This window comes from Eschrichtius robustus, chromosome 1 (genome assembly GCF_028021215.1).
Source record: "Eschrichtius robustus isolate mEscRob2 chromosome 1, mEscRob2.pri, whole genome shotgun sequence".
Taxonomy (NCBI): domain Eukaryota; kingdom Metazoa; phylum Chordata; class Mammalia; order Artiodactyla; family Eschrichtiidae; genus Eschrichtius; species Eschrichtius robustus.
Genome location: NC_090824.1, coordinates 3,110,709 through 3,135,039, shown reverse-complemented (window position 1 = coordinate 3,135,039; position 24,331 = coordinate 3,110,709). Strand labels below are relative to the sequence as shown.

The 24,331-nt window shown below is 43.5% G+C and overlaps 1 protein-coding gene across 3 annotated transcripts in view; it reads left to right on the top strand.

Annotated features, from left to right (window-relative positions):
* The first annotated feature begins 1 nt into the window (after position 1).
* The window catches only part of TECPR2 (tectonin beta-propeller repeat containing 2), a 96,653-nt gene continuing 72,323 nt past the window's right edge, over positions 2 to 24,331 (top strand). For all 3 annotated transcript variants that reach the window (XM_068540247.1, XM_068540257.1, XM_068540266.1), the window contains exons 1-4: positions 2 to 145; positions 14,868 to 15,157; positions 22,282 to 22,410; positions 22,792 to 22,923. In XM_068540247.1, coding sequence (XP_068396348.1) covers positions 14,939 to 15,157; positions 22,282 to 22,410; positions 22,792 to 22,923 — 480 coding nt within the window. In that variant the 5' untranslated portion in view covers positions 2 to 145; positions 14,868 to 14,938. The remainder of the gene's footprint in view (positions 146 to 14,867; positions 15,158 to 22,281; positions 22,411 to 22,791; positions 22,924 to 24,331) is intronic.

Sequence of the window (24,331 nt, the reverse complement as noted above, 5' to 3'; positions counted from 1 at the left end):
AGCCGCCGGCGGAGCCAGCTGCTGCTCGTCGGTGCCGGTCCCGTTGCCCAGGGAACGGGCTCCCGGCAGCCCCCGCGGTTCGGAGTTCATCCCCGCCTCCTCCGGCCCGGCGGGGCCGAAGAGTTCGGCAGGGCTGCAGCGGGAGGTGAGTCCCGCGACGCCGCCCGGCCCCGCGCCCCTCCCTCGGCCTTCCCGCCGCCGCTCACGCAGCCCCCGGGCCACCCTCCCTCGCCTCAGAGTCTCACTGCCCTTTTCGCCCCCTTTCCCGGACTCCGTCTCGCCCGCGCCGGATGGCCGAGGCCGAATGCCCTGGCACACGAAGCGCCGGGCTGCCTGCCCGGCAGAAGCCGGCAGTCCGCCGAGGGAGTAGTTGTCGCCCACCCCTCCTGGGCGCCGCGGGTCTGCCGACGCCTCCCGCGGGCCCTCCGCCCCACGCGACCCGGCTCGCTCGCCCCTCCCCTTCCGCGCCTTCCCTCGCCTGTGCCGCACCCTCGCATCCCCTTTGCGCCGCCGGCCCGAGGCGCCGAGCTCCGTGGTCTTATGATTGGCGCTGCGTCCTATCCCCCGACCCTCTCAGTCCCCGTCCCTTCATCCACCCACCAGCGCCTGGCACCACGCCTTGGCATGTACCCAGTAGGTGCTCAGTAAGTGTTTGTTAAATGGATAAATGAACGACTTGTCTCCCAGTCCTGCCTTAAGGCCTCAAAGGCAGAATAGTGAGTGCAGGTTGAAGAGTGGGGTACCCTGGAGTCAGACCCGGCTCACAGCGCTGCCCCTTCCTAGCTGTGTGCTCAGGGCAAGTGATGTCTCACTAAACTTCATGTTCATCATCAATAACGTAGGGATGGTAATAGTTTCTAGCTCTGGCTTGGTGGAAGGATTAAATGGGTTAGTGCGTGTGAATTGCTCAGCACCGTGCCTGGCACGCGGTCCATTTCAGTAAAGGCTAGCCCCTGCTCTCCTTACCCGCATACCCTACTTCCTTTTCTCTTCCCTGCTCTTTGTTCTTCCTCACTCTCTCGCTGAGATTCAGGAATTTTATTCTGTTCTGTTGCTTCTGTTAACATTTGTAGGCAGAGTGTGGGGTACCAGCATGGATGCACCTTTGCCTTATCTGCTGGAGTGATCAGTTGCCCTTGGGGTTGACTTCCTCCTTGTAGCCAAGGTCTTGAGAACTTTAAGGAAAGGAGTTCTGGAAATCCCCAAACCCAGATCCCAGCATGGGCAGAATCTGGGAATAAAGCCATTGTAGCCCTTGTGGTCACCAGTGACTCCTGCAAGGAGCTGCAAGGCATTTTGTACTTTCTCTCACCCAGCTACAGTGTACCTTGATAAAGCTCTGACCTTGCTTGTTTTTTTTTTTTTTTTTTTTTCCCCAACATCTCGTTGGTTCATTCAACAGATAGTTATTTGGGGCCTGTTGTATGCCAGCCATAGTACCAGCTTCTAGGAATGCTGTGGTGGACCAGACAGACCCAGTCCCTGCCCTCAGGGAACTTTCAGACTTGAGAACCAGCAGGCATAGATACAGGGGATGCTCTGTTTGAGTTTTCAGGACTGGCTTGGAGACTGGTGGTGGGATAAGGAAAGTCCTCTTCGGAAGGAGTGACTAGTATGTAGCTTTTGTTAGGTTTAAGTTATTTTGTTGTCACATTGTCTTTTTCAATAGAAGATTGGCTCCTACTGGATTTGTTTTCAGTTTTCTCTTAGAGAAATTACACTTCAAGTTTGAGGAAGGTCTCACTTCGTATTGGCTTCTATGTAGTTTGAACAAAATGGCTCCTGGAACTTAATGAGGAAAAAGGGAAGGAAACAGGCGTCAGGCAGAGCAGTTGCTTAAACTTAGAATAAGTGAAGAACAGATGAGGAAACAGTTACACACATAATGAAGACAAGCTTTGGAGTCAAGCAAGGAGAGATTTCTAGATACAGTGGAGCTCAAGGAGCTTGATAGAATCCAGAGGGAGTAGTTGATGGCTCCGTGAACTGCTGAGGTGGAAGTGAGCTGTTGTTCAAAGTGTGTGTCAATTTTAAATGAACGTATTCTTTGGATCCAGACATAAGAGACCAGTGAAATTTTGCATAATGATGGACGTAACTGAGGTAGAGTGGCTATTTATATTTTGTTCTGTCATACTTGGGGAATTCTGGCACAGTGTTTTGAGAGAGATTAATTCAACAAATATGTGTTGAGCGTTGATTGTACCACACTCCCCATTGGTCTTTTGAAGCGCTGCAAATTTGTGGATGAACAGGCTGTAGATGAAGAGTAGAAAGAAGCCATTGAGGGAGATAGAGAACAAATCATGATGGTGCTGTGTGATAACTGCCCGCAAAGCGTTCCGTGAAAGCAGAGAAAGACCAACTGAGTGTCTGAGGGAGGCTGAAGGCTTCCTGTGGAGAACTTGTTCTTACAAGATGTGTGTGGGGGATGGGGAAGGAACGAAAGGGACTTTGCAAAGACACACAGGTCGTGGTGTGTTCCGGGACTGTGGTGGCTGCAGTGTGGAGTATGTGGAGGGAAGAGTGGCCTGAGATGAAGCTGGATGCAGACCGGTTTGCTGAACTGCTCAACTTCACGCTGTCGTCAGGCTTTAGACTGAGCACTGGCTAGCCGGCGGGCTTGGGATCAGAAAAGTGACAGAACTTCATCTGGAAGATAAATGACTGCCTCCATCTCATTATGTTCAGCCATAAGATTTTAACATTTAAAAGAACAGTGGATGTTGTAGCCAGACTTCAAAAATAGACTGTATGCGAGGGAGATGCGAGAGGGAGGAGATATGGGGACATGTGTATACGTATAGCTGATTCACTTTGTTATAAAGCAGAAACTAACACACCATTGTAAAGCAATTGTATACCAATAAAGATGTTAAAAAAAAAAAAAAGACTGTACAACAGGGAGTGACTAACTGTCACTTCCTAGAGATTTTGGAGAGAACCCTTAAACCATTAGAGTTGCCAGGGTGCTCTGGCAACTTCCGATCTCTGTACTAAGTGGATGATTTAGACTATGTGTTATTAGTCCTAGCTCCAGTTTTTAAAAACTGCCCATCAGACATTTGGGTGCTATCAGTCAGCGTGAAGGTCAGCTCCCACCTTCCAGGTGTATGGGATTGTGGTGCTAATGGGGGAGAGAATTATCCTGCCTCAAAGAAGAGTGTTTTGATGTTTTATATTTTTAATGGAAATATTCAGGACCAGGGAAGCATTATTGATTTTAAAGATTGGATTGAGAATATTCTTTTGCAGTAAGACCTGAAGTTAACATTTTATTTATTCATTCAACAAATCTTTATTGAACATCTACTCCGTGCCAAAGATAGTGTTACGTACGAGCCTTTTCATTGGTAAACGAGAGAATTTCTGTTGCTTACATTCTCATGAGAGAGATGATCATTAAACTGTTTATTAAATAAAGTAATTAAAGGTTGTGATGAGAATTATGAAGGACATAAACAGGATGATATGTTAGAAGGAAGAGGGGACTGATGGAGACTGTAAGTGAGCTGATCAGGGAAGGCCTTTCTGAAGCCTGGTGTGTGGAGAGAGATGAACGATCGTAGGGGGATCAGTTCTGAAGCCTGAGGAGGGAAGAGTGGGCCAGTGGAGCTAGAGCTTGGGGGATGAGTGGAGAGAGGTGGAGATGTGATGGGGGAGCCAGGAAGGGGTCAGACCACACGGCCTGTAGGCCACAGAAAGGTATTTGGTTATTCTCAGAGCACTGGGGGACCACTGTAGAATGTTGAATAGGGTGAGTGGTATGAGATCCAGCCATTTCTCTTTCAAAGAACTTTTTTTTTTTTAAACACTTTTTTTCAGAGCAGTTTTAGGTTCACAGCAAAACTGAGGGGAAGCTACAGAGATTTCCCGTATACTCCCTGCCCCACCCGCATGCATGGCCTCCCCCTTATCAGCATCTCCCACCAGAGTGGGGCATTTGTTACAACTGATGAACCTGCACTGATACAGCATAATCACCCAGAGTCCATCGTTCACTTTAGGGTTGGTGTTGTGCATTCTGTAGGATTGGGCAAATGTATAGTGACATGTATCCATCTTTATGGTGTCAGTATTTTTATTGCCCTAAAAATCCTCTGTGCTCTGCCTACTTATCCCTTCCCCTCCCCCACACAAACCCTGGCAACCACTGATCGTTTCACTGTCTCCATAGCTTTGCCTTTTCCAGAAGGTTACAGAGTTGGAATTATACAGCATGCAGCCTTTTCAGATTGCCTTCTTTCACTTAGTAATGTGCACTTCAAGTTCCTCCATGTCTTTTCATGGTTTGATAGCCCATTTCTTTGTAGTGCTGAATAATATTCTAGTGTCTGGATGTACCAGAGTTTATTTATTCATTCACTTACTAAAGTGCTAGTTGCTTCCAGATTTTTACAATAATGAATAAAGATGTTGTAAACATCCTGGTGAAGGTTTTGTGTGGGCATAAGTTTTGAACTCCTTTAGATAAGTACCAAGGGCTGCAACTGCTGGATCATATGGTAAGATTATGTTTAGTTTTGTAAGAAACCTTCAAATTTTCTTCCTAAGCGGCTGTACCATTTTGCATCCCCCCCAGCAATGAATGAGAGTTCCTGTTGCTCCATCTTCTCACCAGCATTTGGTGTTGTCAGTGTTCCAGATTTTGGCCATTCTGCTAGGTGTGTGGTGGTATCTCGTTTTAATTTGCATTCTCCTGATGACATATGATGTGGAGTATCTTTTCATAGACTTATTTGACATCTGTATGTCTTCTTTGGTGAGGTGTTTATTAAGATCTTTGGCCCGTATTTTAATTGGGTTGTTGAGTTTTAAAAGTTCTTTGTGTGTTTTGGATAACAGCCCTTTATCAGATAGGTAAGTTTTGCAGTTTTTCTCCCAATCTGTGGCTTGTCTTCTCCTTCATTTGACATTGTCTTTTGCAGAGCAAAAGTTTTAAGTTTTAATGAAGTCTAGCTTATCAGTTACTTCTTTCGTGGATCATGCCTTTGGTGATATTATTTAAAATGTCATCACCATACCCAAGGTCATCTAGGTTTTCTCCTATATTGCCTTCTAGAAGTTTTATAGCTTTTGTGCTGTACATTTAGGTCTGTGATCCTTTTTTTTTGGCTGCGTTTGGTCTTCGTTGCTGCACGCCGGCTTTCTCTAGTTGCCGAGCGGGGCCTACTCTTCATTGCGGTGCTTAGACTTCTCATTGCGGTGGCTTCTCTTGTTGCGGAGGACGGGCTCTAGGCGCGCTGGCTTCAGTAGTTGTGGCTCACGGGCTTAGTTACTCTGTGACACGTGGGATCTTCCCGGACCAGGGATGGAGCCCATGTCCCCTGCATTGGCTGGTGGATTCTTAACCACTGCGCCACCAGGGAAGTCCCTGTGATCCATTTTGAGTTAATTTTTGTGAAAAGTCTATGCCTACATTCACTTTTTTATATGTGGATGTCCAGTTGTTCCAGCACCATTTGTTGAAAAGGCTGTCTTTGCTCCATTGTTTTGCCTTTGCTCCTTTGTCAGAGGTCAGCTGGCTGTATTTATGTGGGTCTATATCTGGGCTTTCTCTTCTGTTCTGTTGATCCATTTGTTCTTTTGCCAGTACCACACTGTCTTGATAACTGATGCTTTATAATAAGTTTTGCAGTTGGATAGTATCAGTCCTCTAACTTTGTTTTTCTCCTTCAATATTGTGTTGGCTATTTTGGGTCTTTTGTCTCTCTATACAAACTTTAGAATTATTTTGTTGGTATCCACAAAATAACTTATTGGGATTACACTGAATCTGTACATCCAGTTGGGAGGAATTGACATCTTAACAATATTGAATTTTCTTATCTGAGAACGTGGGATATCTATTTATTTAGTTGTTCTTTGATTTTGTTCATGTGAGTTTTATACTTTTCCTTGTATAGCTCTTTACATATTTTGTTAGATTTATACCTAAGTATTTTGTTTGGGGGGATGCAAATGTAAATGATACTGTGTTTTTAATTTAAAATTCCACTTGTTCATAGCTGGTATATAGGAAAGTGATTGACTTTTGTATTTTAATTTTGTATCCTGAAACCTTGCTATAATTGCCTATTAGTTTCAGAAGTTTTTTTATTGATTCTTTCAGATTTTCTACATAGATGAACATATCATCCACAAACATAGTTTTATTTCTTCCTTCCCAATCTGTATACCTTTTATTTCCTTGTCTTATTGCATTAACTGGAACTTCCAGTAAGTGTTGAAAAGGAGTGGTGAGAGGGGGACATCCTTGCTTTGTACCTGATCTTAGTTGGGGAAGCTTTTTTTTTTTTTAATATATTTACTTATTTATTTTTTATTTTTGGCTGCATTGGGTCTTCATTGCTGCGCGCGGGCTTTCTCTAGTTGCGTTGAGCGTGGGCTACTCTTTGTTTCGGTGCGTGGGCTTCTCATTGCGGTGCCTTCTCGTTGTGGAGCACGGGCTCTAGGCGCATGGGCTTCAGTAGTTGTGGCACATGGGCTGTAGAGTGCAGGCTCAGCAGTTTTGGCGCACGGGCTTAGTTGCTCCGCGGCATGTGGGATCTTCGTGGACCAGGGCTCGAACCCGTGTCCCCCTGCATTGGAGGTGGATTCTTAACCACTGCGCCACCAGGGAAGCCCAGTTGGGGAAGCTCTGAGTTTCTCAACATTAAGTATGATGTTAGTTGTTGGGTTTTTTTTGTAGATATTCCTTATCAGGTTGAGGAAGTTCCCCTCTGTTTCTGGTTTACTGAAGTTTTTGTTATGAATGCATGTTGGAGAGCTGATTCTGCTTTTTTTGTTTTGTTTTGTTTTTTGGGTTTTGTTTGGTTTTTTGGGGTAATAGCTTCATTGAGATTTCACATACCATATATATTAACCATTCAAGGTGTACAGTTCAGTGTTTTTTAGTATATTCACAGAGTTATGTAACAATCAGTTTTAGGACATACCACCCTAAAAAGAAACACCATACCCTTTAGCAGTCATCCCCACCCCCACTCTCTTCTCTCGGCTTCAGGCAATCATTGCTGTACTTTCTGTCTATAGGTTTGCTTATTCTGGCCATTTGCTATTTCATATAAATGGAATCACGCAAATGTGTGGTCTTTCGTGTCTGGCTTCTTTCACTTAGCATAATGTTTTCAAGGTTCATCATATTGTAGCATATATCAGTACTTCATTCCTTTTTATTGCTGAATAATAGTCAGTTGCATGGATATACCATGTTTTGTTTATCCATTCATCAGTCGATGGACAGTTGGGTTGTTTTACTTTTTGGCTTTTATGAATAGTACTATGAAATTCTGTATACAAGTTTTTGTGTAGACATATGTTTTCATTTCTCTTAGGTATGTAACTAGGAGTAGAATTGCTGGGTCATATGGTAACTGTATGTTTAACCTTTTGAGGAACTGCCAGTGACTGCCACATTTTATTTTCTACCAACAATGTATGAGGGTTCCAGTTTCTCCACATCCTTGTTAACACTTATCTGTTTTTTTGATTATAGCCATCCTAGTGAGTGTGAAGTGATATCTCGTGGTTTTGTTTTGCATTTTCCCTGATGATTAATGATATTGAGCATCTTTTCATGTGCTTATTGGCCATTTGTATGTCTTCCGGGGAGAAATGTCTATTCAGATCTGTTGCCCACTTAAAAATTACCTTTTAATTATTAAGTTTTAGGCGTTTCTCATATATTCTGGATACGAGTCCTTTGTCAGATGTATGATTAACAAGTATTTTCTCTCATTCTGTGGGTTGTCTTTTTACTTTTCTTGATGGTGTCCTTCGGAGCACAAAAGTTTTTAATTTTGTTGAAGTCAGAGAGCTTATTCTGACTGCTCTGTATGAATCTGGATTCCAGGGACAGGTGTGGAAGCAGGAGAGCAGTTGTTACAAGAACAATGCAGTGGTCCAAGTGAGAGGTGTACTGGCTTTATCTCAGGCATGGCCACAGAGTTGGTGAGAAGGGGCCAGCTGTGAGGTAGGTTAGGACATAGAGCTGATGGAACAAGGTGAGGGATTACTGTAGGGGTGAGGGAGAGGGAGAAATCATGGATGAATGCTAGGGTTTCAGCTTAAATAATTTTTTTTTTCTTTTTTTAGAGGGAAGGATTTTTTAATTAATTAATTTATTTTTGGCTGTGTTGGGTCTTCGTTTCTGTGCGAGGGCTTTCTCTAGTTGCGGCAAGTGGGGGCCACTCTTCATCGCGGTGCGCGGGCCTCTCACTATCGCGGCCTCTCTTGTTGCGGGGCACAGGCTCCAGACGCGCAGGCTCAGTAATTGTGGCTCACGGGCCCAGTTGCTCCGCGGCATGTGGGATCTTCCCAGACCAGGGCTCGAACCCGTGTTCCCTGCATTGGCAGGCAGATTCTCAACCACTGCGCCACCAGGGAAGCTCTCAGCTTAAATAATTTTGATCCAAAATTTGATTATGCTGTCTGTTACCTGCTACAGAATTATGATAGTTTTTAATGTAGTTTGGCCAGCGAGTCCTGCACTCCCTTCTTACACATTTGAAGTTGCTTTTGGTTGTATGATCACTGATTGTGCCAAGGAGATGGTTCCAGAGACTCTGACCTTCCATATTATCCTCTAATACTGCCTAAGCCACCTCAAATAAACATATTTTCTAAGTGAGACTAGTGTGCCTGCTTTACAAGTGCGGTTTCGAGGCAAGTCCTCTGCCCCCTTCTAACCAGACTGCAACCTCAAAGCCCCTTCTGTGTAGAGATTATGGAACTCTCAGTGAATAGTATCAGTTCAAGGGAATGAGTTTTTGAAATCTAAATGTCATAATTTGACAGAGCTACTTTGAGGAAAAAGACTTTTAAAGGAGGAATTAATATCAGCTGACATTTGTGAAGTGCTTAGTACCTCTGCTTGCTTCCTAGGAGATCTCATCAGCTAAAGTGGAAATTAAAACACTTTGAGAAAATCTTGGTTTATGAATATAGCATGTTCTCTTGGTTTATGAATATAGCGTGTTCTCTGCAGTTTTTTTATATGGTCACTAAAAATCTTATTCTAGGGAAGTATTTAATGACATGGCAAATGCTCATGATTTATTAAGTGAAAAACTGTGTGTTTACACACATGTAGCTATACCCTATCTATATATGTAACATGTCTCTATGATGGGATTATGAGTGGCATTTATTTCATTCTTTGTACTTTTCTATATTGTTACATTTCTGATAGTGAACATTTATAACTTCTATAAAAATGAAATTTTATTTTAAAAATATCACGTAAATCATGGCGCATCAGTGTTTGTGTGCACACACCCATCAAGGAAATACATCTTTTCCTGCTCCTGTGACGCCCTTCTGCTTGAAGCTGGAGAGGAACTGTTGAAATGAGAACATTTCTCGCCTGTAAGGTGGAGATAACAGTGGTGCCAACCTCCTGAGGTTTTTTGTGAGGATTTAATGAGTTCGTGCGCTAAAACAGTTTCCGTTAAGTAATAGTGTTCACTGTTTTACCATTGTTGCTATTTTCATTGTTAGTTTGGTGTTAGTGTCCTCCTTACAATGATCTACGTGCTTTCCCAAGGTGTCTGACTGCGGCTGTTCTCGCTTGTGTTTGCCTGATAGCCGTTTCATTTTCATTTGATTTTGGGGTCATGTGGGTTTTGCCCACCTCTCTGGAGTACTTGTACAAACCAAAGATTGGGGAGCATGGATATCTTTTAGCCAAGGCAGTCTTGACCTTACAAAGTTGTAAATTTATGAAGTATGCTGCTGTATGGACAGGATCAACGTTCACCGTCAAAATTCCACTTAAAATTATATGACCCTGGGCAAATTTCTGAACCTCCCAGAGCTTCAACTTCTGCTAAAAGAGGGTATATTAATGTTCTTAACCATCGCAGAGGGACTTATTACTGTTTGCTTACCTTTAGGAAAGGTGCTTGTAAGTTACCCTGCCTGCTTCACTGTATGTATTGTCTATTGTGGCTGTCAAATGAAATAGGAGTCTGAAAATGATCTAGAGGATTTTTATTCCAGCATTGAACTGGGGCCATATTGGAGAAAAGATGATATTTTGTTTCTTTTCCATTCTTGAGCTCACTCCTTCCTTGCAGATTTTCCTTTTTTATAACTCATTCATTTATTCAATAAATACTTAGTGTGGGACTTCCCTGGTGGCGCAGTGGTTGAGAGTCCGCCTGCCAATGTAGGGGACACGGGTTCGAGCCCTGGTCCGGGAGGATCCCACATGCTGCGGAGCAACTAGGCCCATGCGCCACAGCTGCTGAGCCTGCACTCTAGAACCTGCGAGGCACAACTACTGAGCCCGCATATTGCACCTACTGAAGCCCGCGCACCTAGAGCCCGTGCTCCACAACAAAAGAAGCCACCGCAGTGAGAAGCCCGCGCACCGCAACGAAGAGTAGCCCCTGCTCTCAGCAGTTAGAGAAAGCCCGCGCACAGCAACGAAGTCCCAATGCAGCCGAAAATACATAAATAAATAAAATAAATAAATTTATAAAAAAATAAATTAATTAATACTTAGTGCCTCCGATGTGCCTGACCCTTTTCTAGGTTCCAGGGGCTAGAGGGGTAAGTGAGGTGAATGTGGCCTCTGCTCTTGGGCTTACAGACCAGTGGTGGAGGGGCCAGGCAGCGATGGCCATCAGCAGCAGAGGAAGAGGATGTGTGGAGAAGGAGAAGCAGGGGGTGGGGATGTGATAGAGAGTCCTTTGGAAAGGGCTGAGGCCTTGAAGGGCAAAGGCCTAGATTCAGGTCTTGCCCGTGTGGTCTTGAGCAAGTCTTGTGACCCTCTGGCCCTCAGTAGCTTATGTAAAAGTGTTTTTGTTTTACATTAGAATATAATTGCTTTACAACGTTGTGTTGGTTTCTGCTGTACAATGAAGTGAGTCAGCTATGTGCATACATATATCCCCTCCCTCTTGGACCTCCCTCCCACCCCCTCCCAACCCACCCATCTAGGTCGTCACAGAGCACCGAGCTGAGCTTCCTGTGCTTTATAGCAAGTTCCCACAAGCTATCTATTTTACGCATGTTAGTGTATTTATGTCAATTCTAATCTCCCATTTCGTCCCACCCACCCCTTCCCCTCCTGTGTCCACATGTCCATTCTCTACGTCTACGTCTCTATTCCTGCCCTGCACATAGGTTCATCTGTACCATTTTTCTAGATTCCACATATATGCGTTAATATACAATATTTGTTTTTCTCTTTCTGGCTTACTTCACTCTGTATAACAGACTCTAGGTCCATCCACATCTCTGCAAATGACCCGACTTCATTCCTTTCTATGGCTGAGTGATATTCCATTGTATATATGTACCACATCTTCTTTATTCATTCATCTGTCTTTGGACATTTAGGTGGTTTCCATGTCCTGGCTATTGTAAACAGTGCTGCAATGAACCAGTTGGGGTACATGTGTCCTTTTGAGTTATGGTTTTCTCAGGGTATATGCTCAGTAGTGGGATTGCTGGGTCATATGTAGTTCTATTTCTAGTTTTTTAGGGAATCTCCATACTGTTCTCCACAGTGGCTGTATCAATTTACATTCCCGCCAACAGTGCAAGAGGGTTCCCTTTGCTCCACACCCTCTCCAGCATTTATTGTTTGTAGACTTCTTAAAAATACATTTATTTATTTTATTTATTTATTTTTGGCTGAGTTGGGTCTTTGCTGCTGCATGTGGGCTTTCTCTGGTTGCGGCGAGCGGGGCTGCTCTTTGTTGCGGTGCGCGGGCTTCTCATTGTGGTGGCTTCTCTTGTGGAGCACGGGCTCTAGGTGCATGGGCTTCAGTAGTTGTGGCTTGCAGGCTCTAGAGCGCAAGCTCAGTAGTTGTGGCGCATGGGCTTAGTTGCCCTGCGGCATGTGAGATGTTCCTGGACCAAGGATCGAACCCGTGTCCCCTGCATTGGCAGGCGGACTATTACCACTGCGCCACCAGGGAAACCCTGTAGTTTTTTTTTTTTTTTAATAAATTTATTTATTTATTTATTTATTTATTTATTTATGGCTGTGTTGGGTCTTCGTTTCTGTGCGAGGGCTTTCTCTAGTTGCGGCAAGCGGGGGCCACTCTTCATCGCGGTGCGCAGGCCTCTCACTGTCGCGGCCTCTCTTGTTGCGGGACACAGGCTCTAGACGCGCAGGCTCAGTAGTTGTGGCTCACGGGCCTAGTTGCTCCGCGGCATGTGGGATCTTCCCAGACCAGGGCTCAAACCTGTGCCCCCTGCATTGGCAGGCAGATTCTCAACCACTGCACCACCAGGGAAGCCCCCTGTAGATTTTTTGATGATGGTCATTCTGACCCGTGTGAGGTGATACTTCACTGTAGTTGTTTTTTGTTTGTTTGGTTTTTTTTGGCTGAGTTGGGTCTTCGTTGCTGCTAACGGGCTTTCTCTAGTTGCCGAGCGGGGGCTACTCTTTGTTGCGGTGCGCGGACTTCTCATTGCGGTGGTTTCTCTTGTTGTGGAGCATGGGCTCTAGGCACACCAGCTCAGTAGTTGCAGTGTGTGGGCTCTAGGGCATGCAGGCTTCAGTAGTTGTGGCGCGTGGGCTCTAGAGTGCAGTGCTCAACTAAGCACATGGGCTTAGTTGCTCCGTGGCATGTGGGATCTTCCAGGACCAGGGATCGAGCCTGTGTCCCCTGCATTGGCAGGTGGATTCTTAACCACTGTGCCACCAGGGAAGTCCCCTCATTGTAGTTTTGATTTGCATTTCACTAATAATTAGTGATGCTGAGCATCCTTTCATGTGCCCCTTGGCCATCTGTATGTCCTCCTTGGAGAGATGTCTATTTAGTTCTGCCCATTTTTCAATTGGGTTGTTTGTTTTTTTGATATTGAGCTCCATGAGCTGTTCGTATATTTTGGAGATTAATCCTTTGTCTGTTCCTTTGTTTGCAAATATTTTCTCCCATCCTGAGGGTTGTCTTTTCGTCTTGTTTATGGTTTCCTTTGCTGGGCAAAAGCTTTTAGATTTAATTAAGTCCCATTTGTTTATTTTTGTTTTTATTTCCTTTACTCTTGGAGGTGGGTCAAAAAAGATCTTGCTGTGGTTTATGTCAAAGTGTGTTTTTCCTATGTTTTCCTCTAAGAGTTTTATAGTGTCTGGTCTTACATTTAGGTCTTTAATCCATTTTGAGTTTATTTTTGTGTATGGTGTTAGGGAGTGTTCTAATTTCATTCTTTTACATGTAGCTGTGCAGTTTTCCCAGCACCACTTATTGAAGAGGCTGTCTTTTCTCCACTGTATGTTCTTGCCTCCTTTGTCCTAAATTAGGTGACCATATGTATGTGGGTTTATCTCTGGGCTTTCTATCCTGTACCATTGATCTATATTTCTGTTTTTGTGCCAGTACCATACTTGTCTTGATTACTGTAGCTTTGTAGTACGGTTTGAAGTTGGAGAGCCTGATTCCTCCAGCTCTGCTTTTCTTTCTCAAGATTGCTTTGCTATTCGGGGTCTTTTGTGTTTCCATACAAATTGTAAAATTTTTTGTTCTAATTCTGTGAAGAATGCCATTGGTAATTTGATAGGGATTGCATTGAATCTGTAGATTGCTTTGGGTAGTATAGTCGTTATCACAATATTGATTCTTCCAATCCAGGAACATGGTGTATTTCTCCATCTGTTTACGTCATCTTTGATTTCTTTCATCAGTGTCTTATAGTTTTCTGAGTACAGGTCTTTTGCCTCCTTAGGTAGGTTTATTCCCAGGTATATTTTTCTTTTTGTTGCGATGGTAAATGGGATTCTTCCCTCAATTTCTCTTTCTGATCTTTCATTGTTAGTGCATAGGAATGAAAGAGATTTCTGTGCATTAATTTTGTATCCTGCAACCTTACCAAATTCATTGATTAGTTCTAGTAGTTTTCTGCTGTCATGTTTAGGATTTTCTATGTATAGTCTCATGTCATCTGCAAATGGTGACAGTTTTACTTCTTTTCCAATTTGTATTCCTTTTATTTCTTTTTCTTCTCTGATTGCCGTGGCTGGGACTTCCAAAACCATGTAAAAGTTTTTAGGGTAAGGATTAAATGGGTGAATGAACACTTCATAAAGTATAACACGCTGTGTGATGATATATAACATGCTTCCCTTTATTGAGGGAAGCTTTGAATCCAAATTTTCCGGAGGTGTGGGTGTCAGTGCAGAACAGATAGGAGGTGTTGTGTAGCTGAGGTTCTGAGTGCTGTGGAGGCTGTGGCTATCCAGCCGGGGGACATGTTTCTCCACCACCTCGACACAGTGAGCTTATTCCTACGTCTGGATTGGTCCACTGTTCTCCTAGTGCAGTGTCTTTACTGTTTCTTTTCCACGCGCTTTTTTTTTTTTTGGCCATGTGGCTTGCGGAATCTTAGTTCCCCGACCAGGGATCGAATCTGTGCCCCCTGCAGTGGAAGTGCGGACTGCCAGGGAATTCCTCTTTTCCACATGCTGTCCTTCCTGGTGGGCTTCAGAATTCTGGATGTTTCTGGTGAAGCTTTCTCCACACTCTAGTCCACACTGCTCTCTCCCTCTTCTCATTAAGACCCACAGATTAGCACCTAATCACATCTGGTTTTATGTCTCTTCAGTTTCTTTTGCCTCCTTAACTAGATCATAAACTACTTGAGATTAAGAACTATTTTTAATACTTTTTCCACCCCTTCTCCTCCATAGCATTTATCACAATATAAATTACAGGGGCCAGCACATATTAAAGTGAGTTTTGAATTAATATGCTCAAAAGTGATCTTAATGACACTTGTTTTACTTTCTCTGTTTAATTCAGCTCTGACTATAATTCATACCCACCTGAAAGTTCCTCGTTCCCACTATTATACCTGACTTCTCTTTGCATGACTAGATGTTGAAAACATTATAATGCCTTGTTCTTTAGCCCCCAGGTTTTCCTAGATGCCAGTTAAAATTCCTTGTCCTGCTTGAAGATCATCTGTGGAAACGTTGGCCATGGCATCCGTATCAGAGTCTATTACATTCAGAGAGTTCTGTCCTTTGTACTATCTCCTCAATGCCATTCCCACAAAGATCCAGAAGGGGTTCCGCTCCATAGTGGTCTACCTCACGGCCCTGGACGCCAACGGGGACTACATTGCCGTGGGCAGTAGCATTGGCATGCTCTACCTGTACTGCCGGCACTTGAACCAGATGAAGAAGTACAACTTTGAGGTGAGTCGTGCTTGTCCTCACCTAAGCATGTGTGAGCCCTGGCTAACGTTTAACATGCTTGTGAGCTCCAGGACGGGGTAATTTACTTCTGATTTGCTAGAATATGGCCTGAGTGCCCTTGCCAAACAATACTTTACGACCATTTTTAATTGAGGTGGAGTACAGCTAAAAATGTTGATGTTTTAACTTTTTTTCCTGCCTCCAAAAATCCAGAGTTACTTTAAGAGAGAACATTATAGTGTTTAACACTTAATAGAAAACTTTGAAAGTAGGCATGTTTTTCTAAGTGTTTTCTTTTGTTTTTTTTTTTGGCTGCACCATGCGATATGCAGGATCTTAGTTCATCGACCAGGGATCGAACCTGTGCCCCCTACAGTGGGAGCGTGGACTCTTAGCCACCAGACCACCAGGGAAGTCCCTCTACGTGTTTCCTACGTGTTTTGTTTCTCAAAATACCTTACCTGACTTACTCAAATAATCACTAGCTATTCTGGCGAAATTATTGTGAAAACAGGATCAATGTTGGCTGGCTGCCAGAACACGTGCATCTTAAAGGAGGTCACTTCTGTAGAGGACTGCCATTGGGGTCTTGACCGACCTCTGTTCTGTGCTGGTTGACTCAGGCATCTCCGTGTATTGTAGTTGTTGGGGAGGTGGACTGAATTCACCCGCTGAGTTGATATCTGTGATTTACGAGTGCTCGGGTTTTGTGAGAGACTCAAGGGTGACTGAGTAGTGGCTCCTGCCTCACAGCCTCATGGGGTTCTACTCTGCCTGTGGTTAGTGGACTTTTACAGCCTAAGACAAGGCTTTTGTGTTTAAGAGAAGTATTTACAAATATCTATATTTTAATCAATATTCAACTTAAATTAAAGTTTAACTTAAAAAGTTAGTTTTTGTTAAGCCTCTATACTCAATTTAAAATAACACAAATGGTTAGCATGCATATAGCACTTACTATGTGCCAGGCATTATTGTAAACCTTTACATATATTAACGCATTTCATCCTCACAAGACTCTGTGAGGTAGATGATGTTTTCTCATCCCCATTTTACCAGGGAGACAACTGAGGTACAGAGAGGTTGAGTGACTTGTGAGGTGGTTAGGAAGTGGTGGCACCATTGTCTGAACTTGGGCAGATTGGCTCTAGAGTTTATATTTGTATTTTTTGTATGAAAATTAAAACTCTTGCTATTTCTTTTCTTTATTTAATAGCTTATGGATTTGACTGCTCAAATTCCCCACACATTTAAAACCATTACATAGTTAATCTTTAAAACTATGGTTATGGATTAATATATCTGAGATCTCTCAAATACTTCAGCACTTAACAAAAAAGACTTATGAATCCAGCAGTGAACCCCTAACAGGATAGACCAAAGAAATCCATGCCCAGACATATCCTAATCAGACTTCTAAAAACTAAAGACAAAGAGAAATCTTAAAAGTAGCCAGAGAATGACACATTACCTGTAAGGGACAATGATTTGAATGACCGCAAATTTCTCATCAGGAACTATGGAGGCTAGAAGACAGTGGTACAACATTTATAAAGTGTTGAAAGAAAAGAATGGTCAGCTCAGAATTTTTACCCAATAAAAATATCTATTAGGAAAGAAAGTGAAATAAAAATATTTCTCAGATGAAGGAAAACTAGGGGGATTCATTGCCAGCAGACCTGCTCTAAATAATTGCTTCAGGAAGTTCTTTAGGCAAACGAGAAACGATACCAGAAGGAAACTTGGAACATCAGTAATGAAGGAAGAATAATAGTAAATACAGTAGACTGTTTCTCTCCTCATGAGTTCTTTTTTTTTTTTAATAAATTTATTTATTTTATTTATTTATTTTTGGCTGTATTGGGTCTCCGTTGCTGCGCGCAGGCTTTCTCTAGTTGCGGTGAGAGGGGGCTACTCTTCGTTGCGGTGCGTGGGCTTCTCATTGCGGTGGCTTCTCTTGTTGCGGAGCATGGGCTCTAGGCGTGCGGGCTTCAGTAGTTGTGACACGTGGGCTCAGTAGTTGTGGCTCGCGGGCTCTAGAGCGCAGGCTCAGTAGTTGTGGCACATGGGCTCTAGAGCACAGGCCCAGTAGTTGTGGCGCACGGGCTTAGTTGCTCCGCGGTGTGTGGGATCTTCCCAGACCAGGGCTCGAACCCGTGTCCCCTGCATTGGCAGGCAGATTCTTAACCACTGCGCCACCAGGGAAGCCCTGGAGTACATCCTTTAGTAGTTCTTGTGTTGAAGTCTTTTGGTGGTAAGTACTCTTGATTTTTTTGTTTGTCTGAATGTCTCTCTGTCGTTGAATTGTTTAGAGGTATACTATTCAAGGCTAACAGTTTTTTCCTCTTAGCACTTTGAGGATGATACATCTCAACATCCATTGTTGAGATGTCTTTTGTTAATAATTGTTCATATTTAGTTATTTCCCTTTTTTCTCTGACATATTAATATCTTCTCATTGCCTTTGAGGTTTTACTGTTTCACTACAAGATGTGTATGTGTGTATTTCTTTTCATGAGTCTTGTTCAAGGCTCGTGCTCCTGAGGATATAGGTCTTTCATCAGTTTTGGATAATTTTTAGCCCTTATCGCTGAAGACGTTTCCTTCTCTTATCCTCTGTTTTCTTTCCTTCTGGAATCCCAATTAGATGTAGGTTGGACCTTCATGTTCTATTCTCTATGACTCTTATCTGTCGTATTTTTTATCTTTTCTTTGCCACACAGATCTGTCATCTAGTTCAGTAATTTTCTTTCACCTGTAACTAGGCTGCTGTTTAGTCTGCCCCTGAGATGTTACATCCTTTTGATTCTTTTTCATTTCTGTTATTTCTGATAATAGTTTGGTCTTATGTTTCGATTTCTTTTTACATTTCTTTAACATTTTTAAGCATATTTCTTTTTTATTACTGAAGCATAGTTGATTTACAATGTTTCAGGTGTATAGCAAAGTGATTCAGTTATATATTCTTTTTCAGATTCTTTTCCATCATGGGTTATTACAAGATATTGAATATAGTTCCCTGTGCTATACAGTAGGTCTTTGTTGTTTATTTTATATATAGTAGTGTGTATCTGTTAATCCCCAATTCCCAATCTATCCCTCCCGTTAAGCATATTTCTTTTATGTTCTGGGTCTCCTCACTCTAAATGAAATACTTGAGTCGGGATGAGGAGTTGTCCAATTCTGTTATTGCTTTCTTTAGTTGATTCTTCTTGAGGGGACCTATTTCCCTGTGGTCATGTCTGATTGTGAGCTATGTGGCTGATCCTAATATGTGGGAGCGCTGAGGGCCCTGGGTTGAGACTGTGTTCCACAGATGGGGTTGATGGTCACTCTGCCAGCCACCTTGGAGTGCTGCAAACACGGAAGCGTGTCAGGTAAAGTGCCTGGCATGAAGGTTCTTTTCAGTGGGAAGGGAGAATAAATTCAAACTCTGGTGCCGGATACGGCAGCTTTGTGATTACAGAGTCTTAGGAACCATTCTTTTTTATTCACTCCAGTCAGTGCCTGAGATAAGACAAAGGTCCTTGTCAGCCTCATTTCCCAGCAAATGGATTTTTCCCTCGGTTACACTTTCACTGAGAGTTAGGTCTTCAGGGATTCTGGCTGTAGCAGGGGCTGTCGGTTCCAGCTCCCCACCTCGCCTGGCCTGAGGCCTTGTCTGCATTAACCATGCTCACCTCAGAGAGTCAGGGGTCTGGGTGTCGGCCGGATTGCCCTATGTAGCCTGTAGCTTCCGGGCTGGCTTCTGTTCTAGTTTGACAGTAGTATTTTTGTTTTTGGCTCTTGTAGATTTTCTTTACTTTCTAGAGATCAGCTATGCATTTAAAAGAATGTTTTATGTGTCTTATTCAACATTTCTAGGTGTTTGGAGAGGAATGTTTTTCAGAATAGCTAGAGTGTTATACTGTGAGAAGTTGAAACTTCATATTTTGTTTCTGTCTGAAGTATAGTTAGATATTGATAATCTGATTCTTCGGATGTTTTGGTTCTTAAGTCAAGAACCAAATCTATTTAATAATCATTTTAAGTAACGTTAAGTCAAGTTTAGTACATTGGTTTATTAAAAGCACGTGTACAAGCATTGCATGTAGATATTCAGGCTTCCAGCTCATCTGAGCAATGATTTTTATTTTGAAACCATTCATTCAGAAAAATTACACAACCGTTTTGATTTTGTGCTATGGTGTGGCAAGATCTCCAATAAGTGATTTTTGATTCCTGATGTAGTAGCAGTTTTTATAATTACAAATTCCCAGGAAAAATATTCTCTTTTTAACATTCTGTTGCCATGTCAGACGATACACATCTAAAGCATGTTATGTCCCTTTCTTCCCTCAAAGCAGAGATGGAACCATCACTCACATTCCCGCACTCCTTTCATTCTCCTTCTTGTCCAAAGCCGACCACACCTTCCATCTCCACGGCCATGGATCTGCTCAGAAGGCATAGGGCAGCGAGGCAGAGCAGGGCCCCTGTAGGGTCACACTTGGGCGTGAGTCCTGACTTTTGATTCTCTCTAGCTTTGTGACCTGAGACAAATCACTTCACCTTTGTAAAATGAGGATAACTCCAGCACCTGCCCTCTTGGTGGTTTGAGGACCCCAGGAGATAACGCCTGTGAAGCGCTGAGCAGGTTGCCCAGCACAGGACACGCGTGACTGAGAGAGCGTCCCGTACAGAGAGAGCCGATGTGCTCTGTTCATCACCGCTGCCCTCCTTCTGCCCGGGTCTGCATACTCTTCTTTCCTCGTCAGGGTTTACTGCCCTTGCACCTGTTCAGTTTGCCACTTCCCTTGACCGGGCGCATACTACCTCCACCTGAACTATCGCAGGAGGCTCCCAGCTGGTCCTCATGCCTGGTCCCACGCCTTCCTCCTTCCATCCTGTTCCTAATGGGGTTACCAGAAACACCTCTGACTGATACACCTGCAAAAGCAGGCATCTTCAGGGGTCCCCCTTTTCCTGCCTGTAGCTTAAGATCCAGGTCCCTTACCCTGTATCACGATGTGGCACCAAGTGTATTTATAGCCCATGAACATACGCTGCAAGCTGTAAAGTGGCAGATGAAAGTGAGCTCAGTCACTGCCACCCCCACTCGTGGGGGGCAGCTCTCCATGTGCATGTCTCATCGCTACAGCTCAGCTTTGAGAGGGCGGGCCTGCGCCCTACTGTGTATTACCATAGCAGCTGACTCAGTACCCTGAATGCAGAGGGGAAGCTTGCGTATTTGACAGATTGACTGCCATCTGAATTACTGCATCGGGGATCAAAATGGCTTACTGAAGATCTTGCCATATGTCTTAGCAAGGTCGAAATGGTTGTGTAATTTTTCTGAATGAGTGGTTTCAAAATGAAAAATGATCATTCAGATGCTCTGGAAGCCCGAATATCTGTATTCAGTGCCTGACATGTGCTTTTTAATAAACCAATGTATTAAGCTTGAGTTAGTGTTACTTAATGTGATTATTGATCTGAGAACCAAAACACGCCAGGAATCAGTTTATAAAGCACTCTCAAATGTATTGTCTCATTGATCCTCAAGCAAGCCTGTGTGGCAGGTACACACCGTGGACTACAGTCGGTGGATGACTTGTCCACGTTGAGCGAGAAGAAAGGAGAGCTTGGGTCTGGGATAGCTCTTCTGACGCCAGACTCCAGTTTTGAGGGGAACTACCTCTCTTATCCAAGTTCCTTAGTACTTTCTTGATAAGAGCTCAGTGTATTCATTCTTGATTGATCAGTATTTCCTTTCTCAGAAATGCAGTTTTAAAATTTTGTCATTTCAGGGACTTCCTTGGTGGTCCAGTGGTTAAGACTCTGCACTTGCAGTGCAGGGGATGCAGGTTCAAATCCTGGTCGGGGAACTAAGATCCCACATGCTGTGTAGCACAGCCAAAAAAAAAAGAAAACAATTGTCATTTCAAAGATAAAAAAACCTAGAAAGAAAAAGAGATTAATTATCTGTCTGAATTGTATACATTTTCAATCAGGAATATATATAGGCTGCAGTCCAATGAGGTTTTACATTCCATTGGTAGGTAATGTTTCATAGTCTGAAAGCTGGCCTGGTGACAGGCCCATTTGTTTTGTTTTTCTGTTTGTTTTTTTTTTAACATCTTTATTGGAGTATAATTGCTTCACAGTGGTGTGTTAGTTTCTGCTTGATAACAAAGTGAATCAGCTATACATATACTACACGTATCCCATATCTCCTCCCTCTTGCATCTCCCTCCCACCCTCCTTATCCCACCCCTCTAGGTGGTCACAAAGCACCGAGCTGATCTCCCTGTGCTATGCGGCTGCTTCCCACTAACTATTTTACATTTGGTAGTGTATATATGTCCATGCCACTCTCTCACTTCGTCCCAGCTTACCCTTCCCCCTCCCTGTGTCCTCAAGTCCATTCTCTACATCTGCGTCTTTATTCCTGTCCTGCCCCTAGGTTCTTCAGAACCTTTTTTTTTTTTTTTAGATTCCATATATATGTGTTAGCATACGGTATTTTTTTTTCTCTTTCTAACTTACTTCACTGTGCATGACAGACTCTAGGTTCATCTACCTCACTACAGATAACTCAATTTCGTTTCTTTTTATGGCTGAGTAATATTCCATTGTATATACGTGCCACATCTTGTTTACATCTTCTTTTTTTTTAAATTTATTTATTTATTTTTGGCTGTGTTGGGTCTTCATTGCTGCACGTGGGCTTTCTCTAGTTGTGACGAGTGGGGGTTGCTCTTCATTGCGGTGCGCGGGCTTCTCATTGTGGTGGCTTCTCTTGCTGTGGAACACGGGCTCTAGGCACATGGGCTTCAGTAGTTGTGGCTCGCGGGCTCTAGAATGCAGGCTCAGTAGTTGTGGTGCATGGGCTTAGTTGCTCCGCGGCATGTGGGATCTTCCCGGACCAGAGCTCGAACCCGTGTCCCCTGCACTGGCAGGCGGATTCTTAACCACTGCGCCACCAGGGAAGCCCGTGCCACATCTTCTTTATCCATTCATCTGTTGATGGACACTTAGGTTGCTTCCATGTCCTGGCTATTGTAAATAGCGCTGCAATGAACATTGTGGTACATGACTCTTTGAATTATGGCCCATTTGTTTTTGAATGTTTCCTCTTTCAGGGGAAAACGGAATCCATCACGGTGGTGAAACTGCTGAGCTGCTTCGATGACCTGGTGGCTGCAGGCACAGCCTCTGGGAGGGTTGCAGTCTTTCAACTTGTGTCCTCGTTGCCAGGGAGAAATAAACAGGTAAGTACTAATCGTTTTAGCATTTCTTAACTTCTTGGCAAATTCCTCATGTCTTTTAAAATGAGGAGTCCTCATCTGCCAAGAAAATACTTGCTCAGAAAAGCCTCACTCTGTGCTCTTTATCATCAGATGACATTTTTGTTCCTGGTAGGACACTTGGCAAAAAGCATATATGGGTAATTTTGCTTAATATTCTCCCTCTCTTCTCTGTCAATTTTAAAGGTAAATAGACAGGTGGACCCTTGTGCAGGTTTTTGCATGGAAACAACTTGGGAACACCCGCTTTTCCATAAACAGGAGGGATTGCGTACCACCTTGTTCACATCTCACAGTGTTTATCCTTGTCTTTTTCTTGTGTGTATTTTCATCGTTTATTCATAGCTTCGGAGATTTGACGTCACTGGTATTCACAAGAATAGCATAACAGCTCTGGCTTGGAGCCCCAATGGAATGAAATTGTTCTCTGGAGATGACAAAGGGAAAATTGTCTATTCTTCTCTGGATCTAGATCAGGTAAAACTATTTTCAGAAATATTGGTTGTCTCATATTTGGAGAAATTATAGTAGTTGGTCAACTTGAATTCTTGATTATTGTCCCTATTTTTTTTTTTTTGTCTGCCGTGCCAGTTGGCTTGTGGGATCTCAGTTCCCCCAACCAGGCCACAGCAGTGAACCCAGGCCACAGCAGTGAAAGTGTGGAATCCCAACCTCTAGGGCACCAGGAACTCCCCATTGTCCCTTTCTAATCTCAACTGTTGTTTGTAACATTTTCTTTCAAGGGCTTTTCTAATGCTTTATAAGCTTCTACTTCTGTATCTAAAGAATTGGCCTTTGTTTCTTCTGGAACATACACTTTTTTCATTCTCCTGTTTTCTATTGCTACCAATTAGAAAAGTAGCCACTATCAAACCTAATTCCTTGAAGAGTTTGTAGGAGGATGTGAAGCGTTTCACAGTCATGACTATTGTCGACTGAAAAAAAAAACACAACCTAAAAGTCGAGAATTTTTATTCAGCGGACTTACTGAGGACTTAAGCCCATAGACAGTCTCTCACATGACTCTGAGGGACTGCTCCAAAGAGATAAGGGAAGAGCCAGGATATATAGGAGTTTTGCAAAAACAAACCAGGTAGTTGAACATCAAGATTTCTGCTAATTAAAGAAAAAACAAACATCTCAAGTTAATGACTTCAGCGCTTTTCTATGTATGGGAAGATAGCAGAGTCTGGGCTCATTGAAATCATTCCTTTGATACACACCTTAACTGTCTAGGGCCAGGAAGTATCCTGTTCTCTTGCGTCCTGAACCCCGTCAGCTGCACTGTTGGGGGCGGCCACAGTGGCTGATAGCTGCAGCATCCTTTGTTCATCCGTGTGGCGGGCAATATTCTCTGTCCACACTGTGGACGGAGGCCAGTGCTTCCAGTGGGTGGTGAGCTCGCCCCAGCCAAGCTCTGGTTGTGTGGGAGAGAGTGGTGGGAAAGGAGGAGGGTTGGTGGCAGCAGGGAACCTAGCCCCACCCTCGTATTTGTCATTTTATTTAAGCCTCACAACAGAGCCCTAAGCTGTGTGTGCTGATCTTCAGTCAGTAGATAAGAAACCCAGGCTCCAAGGGATCCAGTCATGAGCTGATGCCTGACAGAGCTCAATTTCAAACCTAGGGTGTGCTCCCATTGCGCGTGTGGCTTTATGCCTGCCTGTGCTTTGTTTTGTCATACCTCTGCTCAGTTAGAATGAACTCCTTGGTGGCGCAGTCCTTTCGTTTTCTTATTTGTAGCCGTCATTCCTAGTGCGTCTAGGAATTCAGCAGTTACTAGCTGGATGACTTTTAGTCCCTCTGATCCGAGACTGGCCTGTCTTCTACGAATGTTCTCTAGCAGTAGTTCTCAAACATTTTGGTCCCAAGACCCCTTTGCACTTTA